This window comes from Amblyraja radiata, chromosome 13 (genome assembly GCF_010909765.2).
Source record: "Amblyraja radiata isolate CabotCenter1 chromosome 13, sAmbRad1.1.pri, whole genome shotgun sequence".
Taxonomy (NCBI): domain Eukaryota; kingdom Metazoa; phylum Chordata; class Chondrichthyes; order Rajiformes; family Rajidae; genus Amblyraja; species Amblyraja radiata.
The window spans coordinates 48,303,278-48,321,613 of NC_045968.1; the positions used below are offsets into that span (position 1 = coordinate 48,303,278).

The 18,336-nt window shown below is 42.8% G+C and overlaps 1 protein-coding gene across 20 annotated transcripts in view; it reads left to right on the forward strand.

Moving 5' to 3' along the window:
* Positions 1 to 18,336, forward strand: part of mecom (MDS1 and EVI1 complex locus) — a 712,647-nt gene that overhangs the window by 625,786 nt on the left and 68,525 nt on the right. For 11 of the 20 annotated variants that reach the window (XM_033031997.1, XM_033031998.1, XM_033031999.1 and 8 more), the window contains 4 exons: positions 3,388 to 3,490; positions 6,525 to 6,723; positions 8,626 to 8,776; positions 10,442 to 10,598. In XM_033031997.1, coding sequence (XP_032887888.1) covers positions 3,388 to 3,490; positions 6,525 to 6,723; positions 8,626 to 8,776; positions 10,442 to 10,598 — 610 coding nt within the window. The remainder of the gene's footprint in view (positions 1 to 3,387; positions 3,491 to 6,524; positions 6,724 to 8,625; positions 8,777 to 10,441; positions 10,599 to 18,336) is intronic. The other 9 variants (XM_033031993.1, XM_033032007.1, XM_033032002.1 and 6 more) reach the window with 3 other exon arrangements.

The window sequence follows — 18,336 nt, forward strand, 5'->3', positions numbered from 1 at the left end:
CCCAATTGTATCTTTTTTTACTTAAGGATGGGAGCTCAGAACTTGCAAGATGGAGCCAGAGTGTGCTGGTCCCAGAGGAGTTCTTACTATCATCTGCTACAATTGCACTACTCTTTTAAATCTTTATACCGATTGTACTTGAGTTTGACTTGACTGTATTTATGAATGGTATTATGCGATCTGAGGCAAAACTAAGCTTTACACTGTACCTCGGTGTGCGTGGCAATAATAAACCTCAACTTAAACGTAAACAGTTTCAAAAGTTCTATAGCTCTTGTTTTTTTTAAGTCTCCCGGCACAGCGGAGAAATCCCTGGGTGTAAGGAGCCACCTAGTGGTAAAACGCACAAACTTCGATCTTTCACTGCTGCCATAATGACAGGATTCTGAGATGGAACAACTGATAAAGTTCCTGTTAAATGAAAAACAGCCAGACTAGGTCACTTCTTTGAACAGTCTCTCATCAAATGCCAGTCCAAAGCTCTTCCCTCTCCTGCATGGCACAGGTTTGTGCCGGAAACTAAATTTGGCACTGCTATTCTCAATTTTAATTCAAAGTTTCTAATTTAATCAAGGGTTGGGGCTTGGTGAGGGGGAGAGTTGGTCGATGCTATGCGGAAATTAACACATCATAGAGCAGTGATATAATCATGTCACTGCTGCTATTTCTGACCATGTGTTTATTTGTTAAATCCAGTAAGTAAATTGACGTGAGGCTGGTAACTCCTTGCTGAATATAATCCATTAAGAATGCAAATTGCCACCAGTCAGTAGTTCCAGAGTGTGTCAGGTTTGCAGTGCAGTGATGTCCTTGCTAGTAAAATACTTAGATTGCCTCAGATTTGTGCTTTGCTTGCAGAAATATATTTTCTACTTTTTTTATTATTTATATCACAACACATTTGATACAAGCAGCTTCACTGTTACACACTTAAGAACAAAATGAGTAGAATAAGGTTTATTAGACTTGTTATATTAGACACTCGAAGCTGGCCCAGTCACTTAAATAAAAGTTGGGTGAAAATTTTGGGCTGAAATCCTTCGTTATCTTAACTGGGAATGAACTGCAGGCACGGGACTAAATGATCCCAACACAGCGTCTGAAGAAGGGTTTCAGCCCGAATCGTTACCTATTTCCTTCGCTCTATAGATGCTGCTGCACCCGCTGAGTTTCTCCAGCATTTTTGTGTACCTTCGATTTTCCAGCATCTGCAGTTCCTTCTTGAACACGACGGCTTATGAACTCTATTGTTTAGGGAGAAGGTATTAGGAACTGTGGTGTGTGAACTGCATCGGTGGTGTAGGGAGGTAATGGGTTGCAGGGAGCAGAGACCGTTTACCGTATAGCCCAGAGCAGCTAACATGTCAGGAATATCTGGAGGGGCGGCACAGTGGGACATCTGGTAGAACTGCTGCCTCACTGCACCAGAGACTGTGGTTCGATCCTGACCTCTGTGTGTAGTTTGCATGTTCTACCCGTGACCATGTGGGTTTCCTCTGGGTGCTCCAGTTTCCTCCCACATCCCACAGACATGTGGGTTTGTAGGTTAATTGGCCTCTGTAAATTGCCCCTTGTGTGTAGGAAGTGGATGTGAATGTGAGATAACATAGAACGAGTGCGTACATAACCATGAGTGACATAAATGTTATTCCCTTATCTAAACGTTATTCCCTTATCATGTATCTATACAATGTAAATGGATCGATTGTAATCATGCATTGTCTTTCTGCTGGCTGGTTAGCATGCAAGAAAAGCTTTTCACTGTACCTCGGTACACGTGACAATAAACTAAACTGAATAATGGCCAGTATGGAGTTGGTGGGCCATAGGGCCTGCTTCCATGTCCTATTATTCAATCAATATACATCCAATGATAAGACATTGGGATAAAACAGCCTGCCCTCACACCTCACCTTCATGCTACATGGAAGAGGGGAATTACACCTTCATATCTTGATCCTTGTTTGAAGCATTTACAAATACATGTTTCTGGCTGGATATCCCATGCAGGATGTGTACCCACTCCAGTCATTAACATACTCCAGTGCACAGCAACCTCTGACTTGGGAAGTCCCAACCCTGCCCCTCTCTCACAAGTCAACATAAGAAATGCTGCACTGTAGCCTTTTACTTTTCCAATGGGCTCTTGGGTCTGTCTGGGAATTAAAGTATGTCTCAGGCCCTGTATGATCAGGTAGATCAGGACTCTGGCAAAGGACTGGCGTCCAGGTGTGGTATTTAAACTGACTGAGGAACAAAGCCAACCTTCACTGTAGTAATCTATAATATGTCAAAAGTCTGATGCCTGCCAAATAATAATTTACTTTTAGTGATATTTCAGTCATATTGCAGTACACAGCATGCAAACTTGCCACTTGTATTAACCAGACCATGTCATTGTGAGCAAACAGTTCTAATCGCACCTACACACCTTGTTCCAGGTCCTTCAACTTATTTTCCTGCATCCACCCACCCTATCTGATCATGATACAGTTTGTGGCCTGACTATTAACCCTGTAAATTAATTCCAGAACCTCACAGCTTTCCAAGTGACAATGTTTATCCATTTCTCACAGGAATCTTGCACTGATGAACAAAACTATCCATTTCCATCTTCCATCCCGTTCTTTCAGAACAGCAAATCCTCTTATAATACCCTCTAACTAATAGAGTCATAGAATTATGCAGCAAGGAAACAGGCCCTTCGGCCCACCTTGTCCATGTCAACCAAGTTGGCATTCTAGGCTAGCTCCATATTGCTGCATTTGGCCCATATACATCTAAATGCTTCCTATTCATATATCTGTCCAAATGTCTCATGAAAGTTGTAATTGTAACTGCTTCTATTGCATGAGATTGTGTTATGTTCTGTTCTGTTCTGTGTATATTTAATTTACAAAGGGTCTCATTGCATAAGACAGCTGTATGGTGTTAGTTGAGGAGATGGTGCTGATTCCACACTGCAGAGAACACATCTCTCTGAATGTATGCATCACTGATCCCATTGCCAGCTCAGCAATCCCGCTCTATCCACATAAACCAAGAGCACGTTGACATTGCGCTATTCTGAATTGTTTTTGGTTGTGACGTGAAGTATTGTAGGATGGATTTTCAACTTGCTGCCCAGATGCAACTCTGACCTCCCATAAAATTAAAACTATGACCGTGATATCTACAGAATTGGAAATCGGAGGGGGAGGGTTGATGCGCAGGGTAGGGGCCTCGAGGGGACTTTGTCTCTGAGTGACCAGCTCCCGTAGCCAGGCTGGGTAAAGGCGGTGAGTACACGGCCAGAGCCATGGCTGACGTGCGTCACTCTCCCCTCCAGCCGGTCACATCATTATTTTCTCATTATACTTAGTGCAACCTGTCTTTTCTGTTATTCAGATTTTTTACAGAATTATCCGAGACGTTAGCCCAGGGGAGGAGCTCTTGGTGTTAATGAAGAGTGGAGGCTACCCACCAGAAATAATGGCTCCAGAGATACACGGTGAGTAATTGTGGCATTATTAGCCAGTGCAGCTATACTCTGTGGGGCCGAAGTCTGTCTCCTGACTTGTTCATGTTATTCTCCCCCCATCCCCCCCCCCCAACCCCCCATCCCCCCATCCCTCCCCCCCCATCCCCCATCCCTCCCCCCCCCCCCCCCCCCCCCCCCCCCGTCTTGGTTTGAGATGCTGGTCATTGAGAAGAGTTCTCATTGTACTGTTAAAAAAATGTGGAAGTAGTTTACAAAACATGCTAATTTCATGACCTTAGACCAAGGTAAAGGTGACAAGTTTCCCTGATTGCAGAAACATTGTGGCCACCATGAATTTGGAGCAAATGGCTTCCATATGGCTCTGGTTTCTATATTGGAAAGTTCAAATAAAGCTTTTAATAATGCTTTATCTTCAATTCTTGTTCAGAGAAGGTTGAACTACACTGAAGTGAAACGCTGCTTTGTTGATGTCTATTGTTTTAATGGGTTTTAGATACTTTTCCAGCATTAACTTCGTATTCTGTATGCTTTGTATCAGTACTAGTAATATATACCTTGTGAGCAGAATCATACTGTTTACTGCAGTCCGAAGCTGCGATGTGATACAAAGAAGACCTAGTGATATGGAGGTGTTTGAATTGGTGAAAGGGAGGGGAGGCTCTGTCTTGGAGTTGAGACTTACTCATCCGTATTGATGCAGGAATGTGAGGTCTTGACACAGCTATAGCAGAACATGTTGTCCTCAGTAGTGTGATCCTGGTTGTGTGGAAAAATGGTGGTGGTGTTGCCAGTTGTAGCCACTTTCCTTCTTTGTTCTCCCAGTAGCCAGGAATGCTTGTCCCTTTTGATGTTGCATGCGGTTGGTTTAAAATATGACTCTTGAGCCTGAAGTTGCATTTTAAATACCCTGTACACCATGGATGTAAACTGAAGATTAATTATCAAGCATTTGGCAGTTTGAATACATTGCTGACAACAATGCACTCAGTTGGTCTATTCTCTTCTTCATAAGAAACATTCTTGGAGATATTAAGGGCCATGAGCCATTGATCCTGGCAGTGAGTGGCTGTTTTGTAAGTAGCTGTGTGTAATAAATTGACTTCCTTCCCATTGTTACCTTATGAAGTCTATGTTTTCTTATTAGATGTGCTTGTTTCTTGAAGTGGGTCAAATTAATTTCTTATTGTGTAAGAAAATGTCTTTGGAACTTCACTTTGAAAGAAAAAGCAAGTTGACCATGAAAGAACAAAAACAAAAAAATCCCTGCAATAAAATACACATATTCGTAACTACTTACAGTATGTCACCTCCAAATCTGTTTAAAATCATGTCTTGACAAAGAAAATGTGAGTAATTGATCACAGAAAGGCAATGGATGGGTGGCACAGTTTGCTGGGACATTGCTCAGCATAATTGGCTCTCTTCCCTAGATGCCTAAACCAGGCATATATAAATAAAGCACATTTCAGAATAAGGAGTTGACTATTTAGTAATGAGTTATGAGTTAAGGACAATTTTCCTTATGCAAGGTGATAAATCCTTGGAATTCTCTACCACCAATGCTGTGGATGTTCTGGGATTGAGCACACGCCACATTGAAATTGATGAATGCTAACAGAATTGAAGGAAATTAGGTTCAAAGGTGGAAAAATGGATACGGTGAATGATCAGCCATGGTCTTTCAATTTAGAGATACAGCATGGAAACAGGCCCACGAGTCCATGCCGACCAGCGATCCCCGCACACTAACACCACTCTACACACACAAGAAACACTTTACAATGATACCAGGCCAATTCACCTACAAACCTGTACATCTTTGGAGTTTGGGAGGAAACCAGAGATCTTGGAGAAAACCCACACAGGTCACGGGGAGAACGTACAAACTCCGTAGAGACAAGCCCCTATAGTCAGGATCGAACCCGGGTCTCTGGCACTGTAAGGCAGCAACTCTACTGCTGCGCCACTGTGTTTGCCGTGCCATCTTACTGAATGACGGAGCAGGATCAAGGGGCTGTATGGCTTTTTCTTCTTTTAATTTTAGTCCTCTTGTCAATGGGAATGCGAGGGTCAAAGAAAAACGAATTTAAATTGTAAAGAAAGCCTGTCATTTCCAGCGGAGAATTCTACTTTACAGTGCAGGGGCTGGGCTGGCAAATCCATCCAGTGCTTCTGTAGCTTCCAAGATTTAAGGAACGAGCGTGCAGATGTTAAAGAAATGGCTTGAGTTGGGTCATTGAATGCACCAATGCTAACTTGAGATTAACATCTGGGGAGAAGATGAAGGCATTACCAAGAGAATCCATCTTATTTAATATGTGATAGATTTACCTGAAAATTTATGGTTGGAGAGCAATGAAGGGTATAGATGAGACACAGTAAGCCTTCACTGGTTCTCTTGGGTGTGTTAATGCATTCAGCAGCCCTGTGGGGCACTTTGATGTGTTTCCGCTGCCTGTGGTACAAGCACATGAATACGGGTCCCATAGAGCATGTCAATATTTCTTCCCACACTGAACATGTCTACCTTGTGGCTGTTTTTTGTGTTGTTGGCCAATTTGACAAAAGTCAGTTCAAACTATATGTAAGCACTAAGGGAAGCATGTTAAAGGACTGCCTTGATTATAGACCAATCCATCCCAAAATTGTTTATTAATTTTATACTGGGCTCAATATTAGAATCACGATAAAGAACCTGTTAAATTGAAAGTATTCATCATTTACTGCTCACGACTTTGATGTGTGAAAGTAAAACAACCAATGGTTGCCTTTGACAATGAAGTGAACTTGGGAAACCTGGGATGGTTGGGTAAACCATGAACTGTGCCATTCTGATATCCATTATTATTCAAAGGCCATCTGTAACTGATTATTGACTAATGCCATATAAAATCGGTGTCATGTGGTGTCATTAATTGGCTCTCCTGACAGCAAAGTGGACTTTAACACATTTAGCACTGATAATAATTAATTGGCATTATTAAGTCTTAAAGTTCAGTTGAATCTGGTTACAAGATTATGAAGGGCTGTTTCCTTGCTGCAGAGGAGCATGAATATCGCTGTGATGAGTGCAATAAGCTCTTCGAGTGCAAAGCAGAGCTGCTGGACCACCAGAAGTTTACCTGCAGCGGTTCCCCCACCGCATTCTCCATGGTAGACGAAGACTTCAAACCAAAACTGAATGGGGAAGATGAACTTCACGAGTGTAAGGAGTGTGAAGGAGTCTACCCAGATGCTCAGAGGTGAGTGTAGCAGTTCAATGCAGGTTCGGTTTAGTTTAGTTCAGAGATACAGCACGGAAACAGGCTCTTTGTCTCAAGTCCACGCTGACCAGCGATCCCCACACACTAACACTATCCTACACACACTAGGGACAATTTACATTTATACCCGCGCCAATTCCCTACAATCCTGTATATCTTTGGAGTGTGGGAGGAAAACGAAGATCTCAGAGAAAAATCACGGGGAGAAGGTACAAACTCTGTCGCCTGGATCGATGTGCTGCACTTCCTGATGCCAATGGGGAAATGTTGCTTGCCTCAACGCAATCCTGTAACTAAGCTCTGTCCCCCAGATGACCTGAACAAATGTGATTGTCTCTCCACAATGTTTGACAAAAGAAAAGCCGCAAAGACCTATCTTGTTGCAGGTGTTACGAGTAAAATGTGCAGGAAAGAAAAGAGCGCTGGAATTTTTATCCTTAAAACAAATGCTGTACTTTGGGATTATCCCATATGCCGGTCAAACAAACAAGATGAAAGGGCAATAGTCCGTTGAAAATAGATAAATTGTCAACTTTAAATATCACCAGTGAAATTGGTGTTTTATTCATTAATATTTGTAGCATTATTAATATTAATCATTTTATGACTTTGAAGTATGTTTTTTGTCAATCACATCATCGATTGCTGGTAAAATGTGTGGAGCAAGTTTTCTGTTCTGCAATGTTGCCACTAATTCTGACAACAAGTTCAGTGTTGCTGACTGCTTGACATTAAATCCAGACCTGGTCTTTCCTTATTTACCTTTTGAGCTTTTTCACTACTGCCCCTGAGCCAAAACAATCCATTTTCTATTCTGCCTGCAAACTTTGAGCTGGAGGAATGTGAAGTTAGTTGTTTCACGTTTTAACTTGTCAGTCAATAAGTATGAGCAGGATCAGTCCCTGCTGAGAGATTGGAGGCAGGTGGGGTCTGGTCCGAGGGGCAATTCTACCTCGTGCTAGTATTTTTAGGAGAGTTAACATTGTGAGAATGAATCATTCAGTTTTGAAATAGGCCCCTTGACCCACTGACCAACATGTCCCATCTACAATAGTGCTATCTGCCTGCATTTGGCTTGCATCCCTTGAAACCCGTCCCATCCATGTACAGTACCTGCCCAATTGCTTCTTAAACTCTGTGATGGTCCCAGCCTTAACTACCTCTTCCGGCAGCTTGATCCATATATACCACTACCCTTTGTGTGAATTACATTTCTTTCTTTTCTGCTCCCAAAAGCCAGGTGCTTCAAAATCCAATTGTAGATGTTCTTTCTTTAGTCTTAGACAATAGAAAGTAGATTTTATTAATTTCCGGTGGTGGTTTTGCCTTCACTCTGATTTGAGTCACTCTTGTGTTTAATCCACCAACATGCAGATGTAGATTGCTGTTGCTCTATCAAAATAAATATATTGATCAGAAATAAAAAGTGCTGAGCTGTTTCAGTGACATTACTTTGGATTAGCCAGGATCTACCCTTAACTTTCATTAGTAACTGCCGCCAGGAGGTATTCGGTTATATTATCGGGTTGGATAAGATCAGCTTGGCAATCATCTCTCCACAGTAACATACCTTCCTACACTCATAACATCGTGCATTAGGAATGGATGGTTTTGCAGTGTGGGAGAAGCAGCCAGGGTGATTTGGGCCAAAGGCTTAATATGAACCAACAATGTTGAAGAATTGGCGAAATAAAACATTATTCAAAGAAAGCAATAGAGCCTCGGCCATTTTGTTGGGGATGCCACACTCGCTTTAGACTGGGAATGATGATGAGCTCAAAGTCTTGTAGGGTCCCATATGAGGCTTCGTGTGTCCAAGTAAGGCCAAGACTGTCATGACAGGAGAGAATGGGAATAATGCGCTCTCTCTTACTGACCCAGCAGCCTGGACAGCCACCTGCTGACACACACAGAGGAGAGAGAATACAAGTGTGACCAATGCCCCAAAGCCTTCAACTGGAAGTCGAACCTTATTCGTCACCAGATGTCCCACGACAGTGGCAAGCACTATGAATGTGAAAACTGCTCCAAGGTATGGTGAAGAGTTCCAATTCCTTTTATTTTCAATTGTAACCAGGCAAGGCAAGGAGGACTTTAACATTATTAAAAGTATGACTTTTCAGAATCCATTTATAATGTTAATTATATTGTTTTGTAAACTGATGAAAGTATAAAATATATTCTTCCCTGAATTCAGCACACTTTGTCTAGACTCTAAAATGAAGATTAGATTTTTTTGCTAAAAGATAGCTTTCAATACCAAGTCAACCAAGGAGTAGTTTACCTTTAGTGAGTGTAAATCAGGGAGTCAACTCAAGTCAATGCGGACAATTCTAGTGAGGTCCAGCTACAATGAAAAGTCGTGCTTTAGCAGCATCACAAGTACATAAACTCAGCACATTACATCTTTTTTCTAGTGTTTATTTTCATTGAGGTCCACAGAATGAGAGATTGCTTGGCTACTGACTGCCAACAATTAGTTAAGTTTAGTTTGGAGATACAGTGCAGAAAAAGGCCCTTCGGCCCACCAATCCGCAATCCCCTAACATTGACACTATCCTACATACACTCGGGACAATTTACACTTATACCAGCCCATTAATCAACAAACCTGTACTTCTTTGGAGTGTGGGAGGAGCCTGAAGATCTCAGAGAAAACCCTTGCGGTCATAGGGAGAACGTACAAACTCCATACAGATAGCCCCCGTAGTTGGGATCGAACCAGGGTCTCTGGCGCTGCAAGCGCTGGAAGGCAGCAACTCTACCTCTTTGCCACTGCTTTAGAGAGCAGTCATGAACTATCATCTACCTCATTGGAGATCATCGGACGATCTTTAATCGGACTTTGCTGGACTTTACCTTGCACTAAACATTATTCCCTTTATCATGTATCTGTATACTGTGGATGACTCGACAGTAATCATGTATTGTCTTTCCTTTGACTGGTTAGCATGCAACAAAAGCTTTTCACTGTACCTCAGTACAGGTGACAATAAACTAAACTAAACCATCACCAATTCCACAATGACTGTCCAAGTGTGTATAATGCCTGTATTGGTTGGTTTTCTTTTGAAATACACACTATTTCTTTTAAGTACCAGGATTTTTTTTCAATGAGCTGAGCTAGACTGTTTGGGCCACTCGGTGCTTATACTTCTGCTGTTGAGGAGGAAGGACTGAACATGGGCAAATTGGGACTCAAAGTATGAGATTCCCAGACCCTGCCAACTTCATTAGTTGCAGGGGCCTTTGGATCAAAGAAGACATTGTAAGATTAAACTTTATGTTCTCCCAGAAGGAGACAGTGACCAACGGTATAAAATCATAGACTCATTGCTTGTAGCTTAACGTCCTTAAGTGTGGTACCGACCCTCAGACAAAGATGGACTGGGAGTTACAGTGTATAAAATTGAGATATTTTCAAAGCTAGCCTTTATAGTTTGAATTGGATTCCTTTATTGATTACTTGAGATAAAACCTGAGATTACATGATATGCGCTTCAGTGAAAAACACTCTTGGAGCCATCGTATATGTCAAACAATAGACAGGAAAACTAAATACAGGTTGAAGCTTAAGTCAAGGTAAAGGTAAGATACAGTACTCTTTATAAAAACTGGCCTATGCATTTGGTTGAAAGATTGTACCTTGATATCCATATTTCATCTCCCTGCATCAGATTTCTTTGCTATTTCCCAGCAGGTTTTTACAGACCCCAGCAATCTGCAGAGACACATTCGCTCACAGCATGTCGGTGCTCGGGCCCACGCCTGCCCTGAATGTGGAAAGACATTTGCCACTTCCTCGGGTCTCAAGCAGCACAAGCACATCCACAGCAGCGTCAAGCCATTCATCTGTGAGTCTCCCTGTTGGTTCTCATCTTTAGCTAGGTTCGCAGTGACTTCACCACAGAATGTAAGAATAGGAGCGTGCATGAGGACTTGTGCGTGGTCACTTCATCCATTGCTTTGAATTGTTGTTGCTGATACTCTGGCCAGTCAGCAGCTCAATGGGCCATCAATGCAGTGTCATCTGCAAATGGGCTTTATAGTGCTTCCATCGGTGGAAATAGACACAAAATGACGGAGTAACTCGTCCATCAGTGGAAGCTGGGTTTGACTGCACCCTAAACCAGCAGTGGAGGTGTTTTGATGGTGCTCATGTTCCTAGGTTCAAACAAAATATTAGATGTATTCCTTTGTGCATAAGGATCACAGAAACTTGTCATGAAAAGATTAAAGATGCTCTCTGCATTTTATTCACAGAGCTTTATAGCCCTGTTCTTTGCTTTTCTGGGGTAAACTGTTGAGGTCCTCACTTTAGATATTGGCAAACCAGAGGCTTATACATAATAATGTGTTACTACAACTGTGGATGATCTTAGTAAGACCATGCCTGGAATAATATGTGCTGTTCTGGTCTCTGTATCTGCAGAATAATATATTTGCTATTGATGCTGTGCAGTTAAGGTTTATTGAATAGATTGCAGGGATAAGAACACTATCCTTGAGGTAAACATTAGGTAGGGTGGGCCTAAATTTTATCGTGTTGACAAGAATGAGGAGTATGTCACTGAAGTGTAACTTTCTGGAAAAGCTTGACGGGGGATGTGTTGAGAGTTTTGTTTCTTTGACCAGAGAGTCCAGGGTAGGTGAGGCAATCTCAGGATAAGTTGTCAAATCTACAGGACTGAGGTCAGGTGGAATATTTTACAAAATGAGCATTTTTGAAATTTTCCAACCCACCGACCTCAAGTAGGCTGTGTATACTCTTCGGTGAAATATATTCAATGCTGGGATAGACAAATCTTTGGAATCAATGGAGAGATCATGGGTTTGGGGAAAGGTGCTGAGGACGAAGATCAGCTGGCATCTTGGCGACCTACACCTTCCCTTGGTCATCGGTTGCGGCTCTGAGCCTTTTCACACCTCTAGTTTCCCTTTCCCCTGACTCTCAGTCTGAAGAAGGGTCTCGACCCGAAACGTCACCTATCCCTTTTCTCCAGAGATGCTGCCTGACCCACTGAGTTACTCCAGCATTTTGTGTCTTTCCTTTGTCCAATGGCAGAGTATGTTTTAAGAGCTCTGCCACTTGCTGCTATAACTTTACTTGGATACTGTCTATGGCCCATCGACAGAATTCCTTAACCATCGATCCCATCCTACCATTATCTTGGGGTGAACATACCTATTTCAACCACATGTGCTTTCTTTTATTGTGCACCACACCTTTCATCCCAATGTGACTTCAGTAATGCAGATCGAAAATGTTGGGTTATAAACCATGCACCACCATCTCGTCCAACCCATCAACTTATCCAGAATTGGTAGTCCCCTGAATGTTCCAAGACATCAGGGCTGGTATTCCATCTTTCGCCAGCCATTAGCATTATTTTGAAAAAGTGCTGCATCCTAACCCAGACCAAGCCAAGCCAAGCCTCCCCCATACTATTCTTTGTTGACCTGCCACGACCAGTGTTCTTTCATTCTGTATAAGTCATTCCATATCTTTCCCAACCAAATCCGATGTTCCCAATCCGGAAGCGATGAAGCACCATCACTGGCTTCATCGCTCCCAGCTCCCTGCCCTCCCAAGCTTCCAACCTCATCGTACCCCAGCCCCACATGGCCCGATTTTAATCTTCTCCCCAAAATCCACAAACCTGACTGTCCTGGCAGACCCATTGTTTCTGCTTGTTCTTGTCCCACCGAACTTATCTTCATATATCTCGACTCCATCATATCCCCCCCTGGTCAAATCCCTCCCTACCTATGTCCAAGACACCTCACACCCTCTTCGTCTCCTCCATGACTTCCGTTTTCTAGGCCCCCACTCCCTCATCTTCACTATGGATGTCCAGTCACTCTACACCTCCATCCCCCATCAGGAGGGTCTAAAAGCCCTCCAGTTCTTCCTCGACTGCAGAACCAATCAATCCCCGTCTACTAACACACTCTTCCACCTAGCGGAGCTGGTCCTTACCCTCAACAACTTTTCCATTGACTACTCCCATTTCCTCCAAATTCACCTGGACCATTTCCAACATCTCGCTACCGTTTCTAGACAATAGACAATAGGTGCAGGAGTAGGCCATTTGATCCTTCGAGCCAGCACCGCCATTCAATGTGATCATGGCTGATCATCACCATCCTCACCATCTCCGTCGCAGGTGACAGACTGACCGACATCTTCTACAAACCTAATGACTCCATTGACTCCATTGACTATCTGGACTACATTTCTACCCACCCTGATTCCTGTAAGGACTCTATCCACTACTCTCAATTCCTCCGTCTACGCCGCATCTGCACCCAGGATGAGGTGTTCCAAGCCAGGGCATTGGAGATGTCCTCATTCATTAGGGAACGGGGGTTCCCCTCTTCTACTATAGATTATGCTCTCACCAGAGTCACCTCTATAACCTGCAGCACCGCTCTCACTCCCCATCCCCTGACCCATAACAAGGACAGAGTCCCCCTTGTCCTCGCCTTCCACCCTACCAGCCATCGCATACAACAGATAATCCTCCAACATTTTTGCCACCTCCAACGGGATCCCACCACTGGCCATATCTTCCCATCTCCTCCCCTTTCTGCTTTCCGCACAGTTCCCTCCATAACTCCCTGGTCAATTTGTCCCTTCCCACCCAAACCACCCCCTCCCCTGGTACTTTCCCTTGCAACCGCAGGAAATGCTACACTTGTCGCTTTACCTCCCCCCTCGACTCCATTCAAGGACCCAAGCAGTATTTCCATGTGAGGCAGAGGTTCACCTGCACCTCCTCCAACCTCATCTATTGGATCCTCTGTTCCAGGTGTCAACTGCACTACATCGGTGAGACCAAGCGCAGGCTTGGCGATCGCTTCGCCCAACACCTCCGCTCAGTTTACGATAACCAACCTGATCTCCCGGTAGCTCAATGCTTTAACTCCCCATCCCATTCCAAATCTGACCTTTCTGTCCTGGGCCTCCTCCATGACCAGAGTGTCCCACCGCAAATTGGAGGAACAGCACCTCATGTTTCGCTTGGGTAGTTTACACCCCAGCGGTATGAACATCGACTTCTCCAATTTCAGGTAGTGCTTGCTTTCTCCCTCCTTCCCCTCCCCAGCTCTCCCACAGCCTACTGTCTCCGCCTCCTCCTTTCTTTCCGGCACCCCCCCAACATCAGTCTGAAGAAGAGTCTCGACCCGAAACGTCGCCTATTCCTTCACTCAATAGATGCTGCCTCACCAGTTTCTCCTGCTTTTTTGTCTTCCCAATCCAATTGAACCTTTCTTCCAATTTCTGACTGTTCCTCTGGCTCTAGAAATTTGTGTTTGCACCCCATCTCATAAGTTCTTAAGTTATAGGAGCAGAATTAGGCCAATTGGCCCATAATTCTGCCTTTATGGGCCAATTCTGGGCCTACTCTGCCTTTCAATTGTGGCTGATCTATCTTTCCCTCTCAACCCCATTCTCCTGCTTTCTCCCCATTAACCCCCAGACACCTGTACAAATCTCCTCCCTTCCCCCAGTCCTTTTCACTGCTGGTGCCATGTCCATGTCTATGAGTTCCTACATTAGAAGTTCTCCAAACGTATTTGGTTTTCTATCTGTTTCTACTGCTTTATGTTCTTATTCCCCCGCACCCCGCACCCCTCGCCTTTAATCTCCATCTTCAGAACATTTTTTCCATATGTCTTATGAAAAGTGTAGGATGTTTTTCTTGCATTGGTGGAACACACCAGCAGTGCCTGGTACTGCCATTGTCGAAGAGATTATGCAAAGCAAACAATCATATGTCCCCTCAGCGTGAGTTATGCATTATCATTGCACCTGTGCAAACTTACACTTCTCTTATCTGTCCATCTTTTGCTATTACAACACTATAATTAGCTTAACTGACTGCCTACTGGGCACAGGCTCTGTGATCATGTTACTGCAAGAACCACATGAGTCAGAATTATGGTTGGTTGCCTGTTGTACATGGTGTGCACACTGGAATGCTCAAACCCTGCACAGCATCCCATGAGGTAAAAGGAGCCTTTTCACATCTATTTCTGGCTATGTTCTGCTCTGACTAGCTGAGAGGACTGTGTGAACTTGGATAATAGCTTGAAGCCAATTGTAATCTGATTAGTGGAGTCACATCAAGGCCCAACATGGAGATCAGGACAAACCAGCCCGGCAGCTCGTAAACCATATCAGTCGCGTAATAGTTTCTCTTCAATCGTTCAGCTTTTTGGATTGTATAATTTTGTTTAACTCGCACAAGTTTCATTTACTAAACAGTTTGCTGTTCGGAAATTAATTTGCTTCCCAATATACATAATTTATCCTCTAAAACCATGGGCACATACTTCAGTACAATTCTGTACCACCTCCATTTAAGTAACATACTCAGACTTGAGGGCATCTGTTGCGAATTTTTTGATTGCCTAGAATAATATAATCCGATCCTACCTTCACCTGATATTCACACGTGTGCCTCCCAATACAAATCTGGAATTTTATTTTCTTCTTTCCTTAATTTCAAAGGAGTAGTAAAACCAGATGTAATGGTCCTGTTATTACCCGCTTAAGATCAGCTAACCTGATAGAAACCAGAATTGAAACCCAGGTCGTTTGTGATGGGTGTGGCCCTGCAGTAAAACTTGTGTGATCCATCCATCCACCGTGCTGGTTAATGCCTAAGAAATGGACATTAAACCAGCTTGAGCAACATTCACTCTCAGATCTTATTGCCCATTAATTATTTGATTCTGAGTTTGGTAGGAACGTCGGCAACAAATGATTGCACCTTTTGGAACATTTGATCCCATTTTTGCACCTTCAAGAGATTAAACCCGAGTTAATCACATTTTTGTTTGCACTGTAAAGCTATCCAATGATATCACACTTAGTTTTTATTTGTTCACTGCCAAGTAATGATCTTACAAATTGTCTGGCAATCCAGCTGTACAGAGTGGAGTTATATTGTTCAAGAGTTGTGTTGTATTACCTGCTCTCTACAACTTCACCCATAGTCATTTATTTAAAAGGCCCACACACGCACACTCAGTATATCCCTCTGCTGGGCCTGTTCTCAGTAACTGTCTCGTATTACTGCATCCTGCCTTGGCTAAAGAGAAAAAAAAATCCTTGACTATAATAAAACAAAAAAAGTGATTATTAGCTTGTTGAAAAAAAGGTGAAGCCACTGAATGGAAACCACATGGATGTATGGGCCAAACAAATTCAAAATAGAACTTAATTTGTTTTAATAAGCAACAAATATGTAGCCCCCCGAGTACTACCTAATTACTGTGTTCTCCGAAAATTACTTCACAAAGCACACTGGCATCAGATGGACCTGATACTACAAAGTGGTTTGTGGTTTGTGGTGTGCTCACAGCATTTGAAGTGATGAAAAGCTTGTCAGGTGGTAATGCCTGGAACATTTAGAAATTAGAGAGGGGAGGTACAAGGGGAGAAGCTCGGCTGAAACAATGAAGTGTGAAACTGAAAGACTGCACGGAGCTGAGTGCTGCTAGCTTTTCTATATTATCCCCACATGTGGCTCTGGCAAACCACGCATTATCTGCTCTCTGGGGAGTTTGATAGACACTGAGATGTCTGAGTTGCCAAAATGCACAGCAGAGCAAAGGGAAATTATTTTTAGAATTGCTTTGAATTCCTGATTATTTTTAATGTTTACGATTCAGCTTCTAATAATTAATGGGACCTCATTAACTAAAGCAGGCCACCTTTCCTGATCATAAAAGTGAAGCTATCTTTTCAATGTGTTGGCATTTACCAGTTGGCCCTCTCGTAATGTGAGGAATTGAACGGCTGATATTGGGATTGCCTGGTGTTAATAGCAATGTCACAAAATTTTGAGATTTTAAAAATCAAGTCTGCAATTTATCACATCAGATAAAGCATAAAAAGAAGTTTAATTTGACACCTAATTCACTTTCATATCTCAAGTATTTAAAAAGTTATGGCCATTTTCATACTCGGAAATTAGCATCTTGTTCCCTATTGATTTTCTATGGACATAACAAAAAAGCTGTGATCGTGGACAGTCAAAAGCCCATAACTTTCTTAAAAATTAAGAGAACTGAATGAAATTTTCAGTTATCATAGATTGAAGCATTCTGAAACAAATATAAAATAATCTTACTTGGATGACCTGAAATTAAAGCATATAATTAGTTAGTTACCCAATTGTAGCTAATTTCAGACTTCAATTACTAGATCTAAACATCTATCCATTTCTTAATAAATGATTAACATTTTTAAATAGCCTAACTGTTCAATTAATATTCACAAATAATTCACAATAAAACATGATTTTTAAATCTCATTTACATTAATTTATAGGCCAAATGGAAGGAATTTAGTGTTCAATTGCTGTAAATTAAAGTCCATTTAAATCAGCTTTCTAGTAGGATCCTGTGAACGCGCTGGTTTAGAACGTTCACATTGCGCTAGATTTGTGCCCTCAAATGCCCAGAAAAATACTGCGGGACATAATGGGGCCCAAATTAGCTACTCACAACATTAAACTTTGTATAAAGGGATCTTAAGAAGCCCTTTTTAACGTAAAAATAAACAGCCTACCTTCCGTTTTCCCCTGTATGAGATCCGACCCGTGGGATCCGACCCGGCGGTCGTGGGTTTAGAGGTTAATTTTTAACCTACTATAACAAGTAAAGAAAGCCCTTAAAACTAAAAATAGCTCCTGCTACGGAATCTTCCAGCGATTTTGCGTTAATAATTAACTAGGCTGAAAAACCTCGATTTGAACAGCCTAGGGAAAATCGCTTTTAATACCCGCCCCCCTCTAAACGGCGCCAAAATCGCGCACATGGGCTGGGACAGATTTTCAGCGACGCTTCAGGTAGGCTTTGCAACATACCTAGTGTTAATTAACCCGCCATTGGGTCCATAATGGAGAGATATAGCATGGAAACTGGCCCCGGACCACCAAGTCTGTGCAGGCCATAAAGCATCCCCATGGATTAAAGCAAGTGGATGCTTGCAATCCCAGTATCAGTCGTCCAATTCCCACTCTCCCCGTATTTCCATCAGTTTCCACCCTCCTCTCACTCTGCCAGGTTCTACCACTTATCTACACAACCAGGGGGTGATTTACAGTGGTCGCACCTTAGAAAGATCAGGAGGAATTTCTTCAGCCAGAGGGTGGTGAATCTGTTGAATATATTGCCACAGACGGCTGCAGAGGCCTGTCAGTAGGTGTTTTTAAGGCGGAGATTGACAGATTCTTGATTAGTAAGGGTGTCAAGGTTAATGGGGAGAAGGCAGGAGAATGGAGTTGAGAGAGAAAGATAGATCAGCCATGGTTGAATGGCGGAGTAGACTCGATGGGCCGAATGGGACTTATCCTGAATAAGTCAGGAGTCTGCTCCTATGACTTATTATGAACTTACCGATCCTCGTATATCTTGGGGATGTGTCAGGAAGCCATGGCAACCGGAGGAAGCCAATGTAGGGAAGAATGTGCAAACTCCACATAATGATGAGAATTGAACCCTGGATCACTTGAGTTGTCAAGCTTCAACTCTGCTAGTTGCATGACTGTGCCACCCATGGAGAATGTGTTAGAA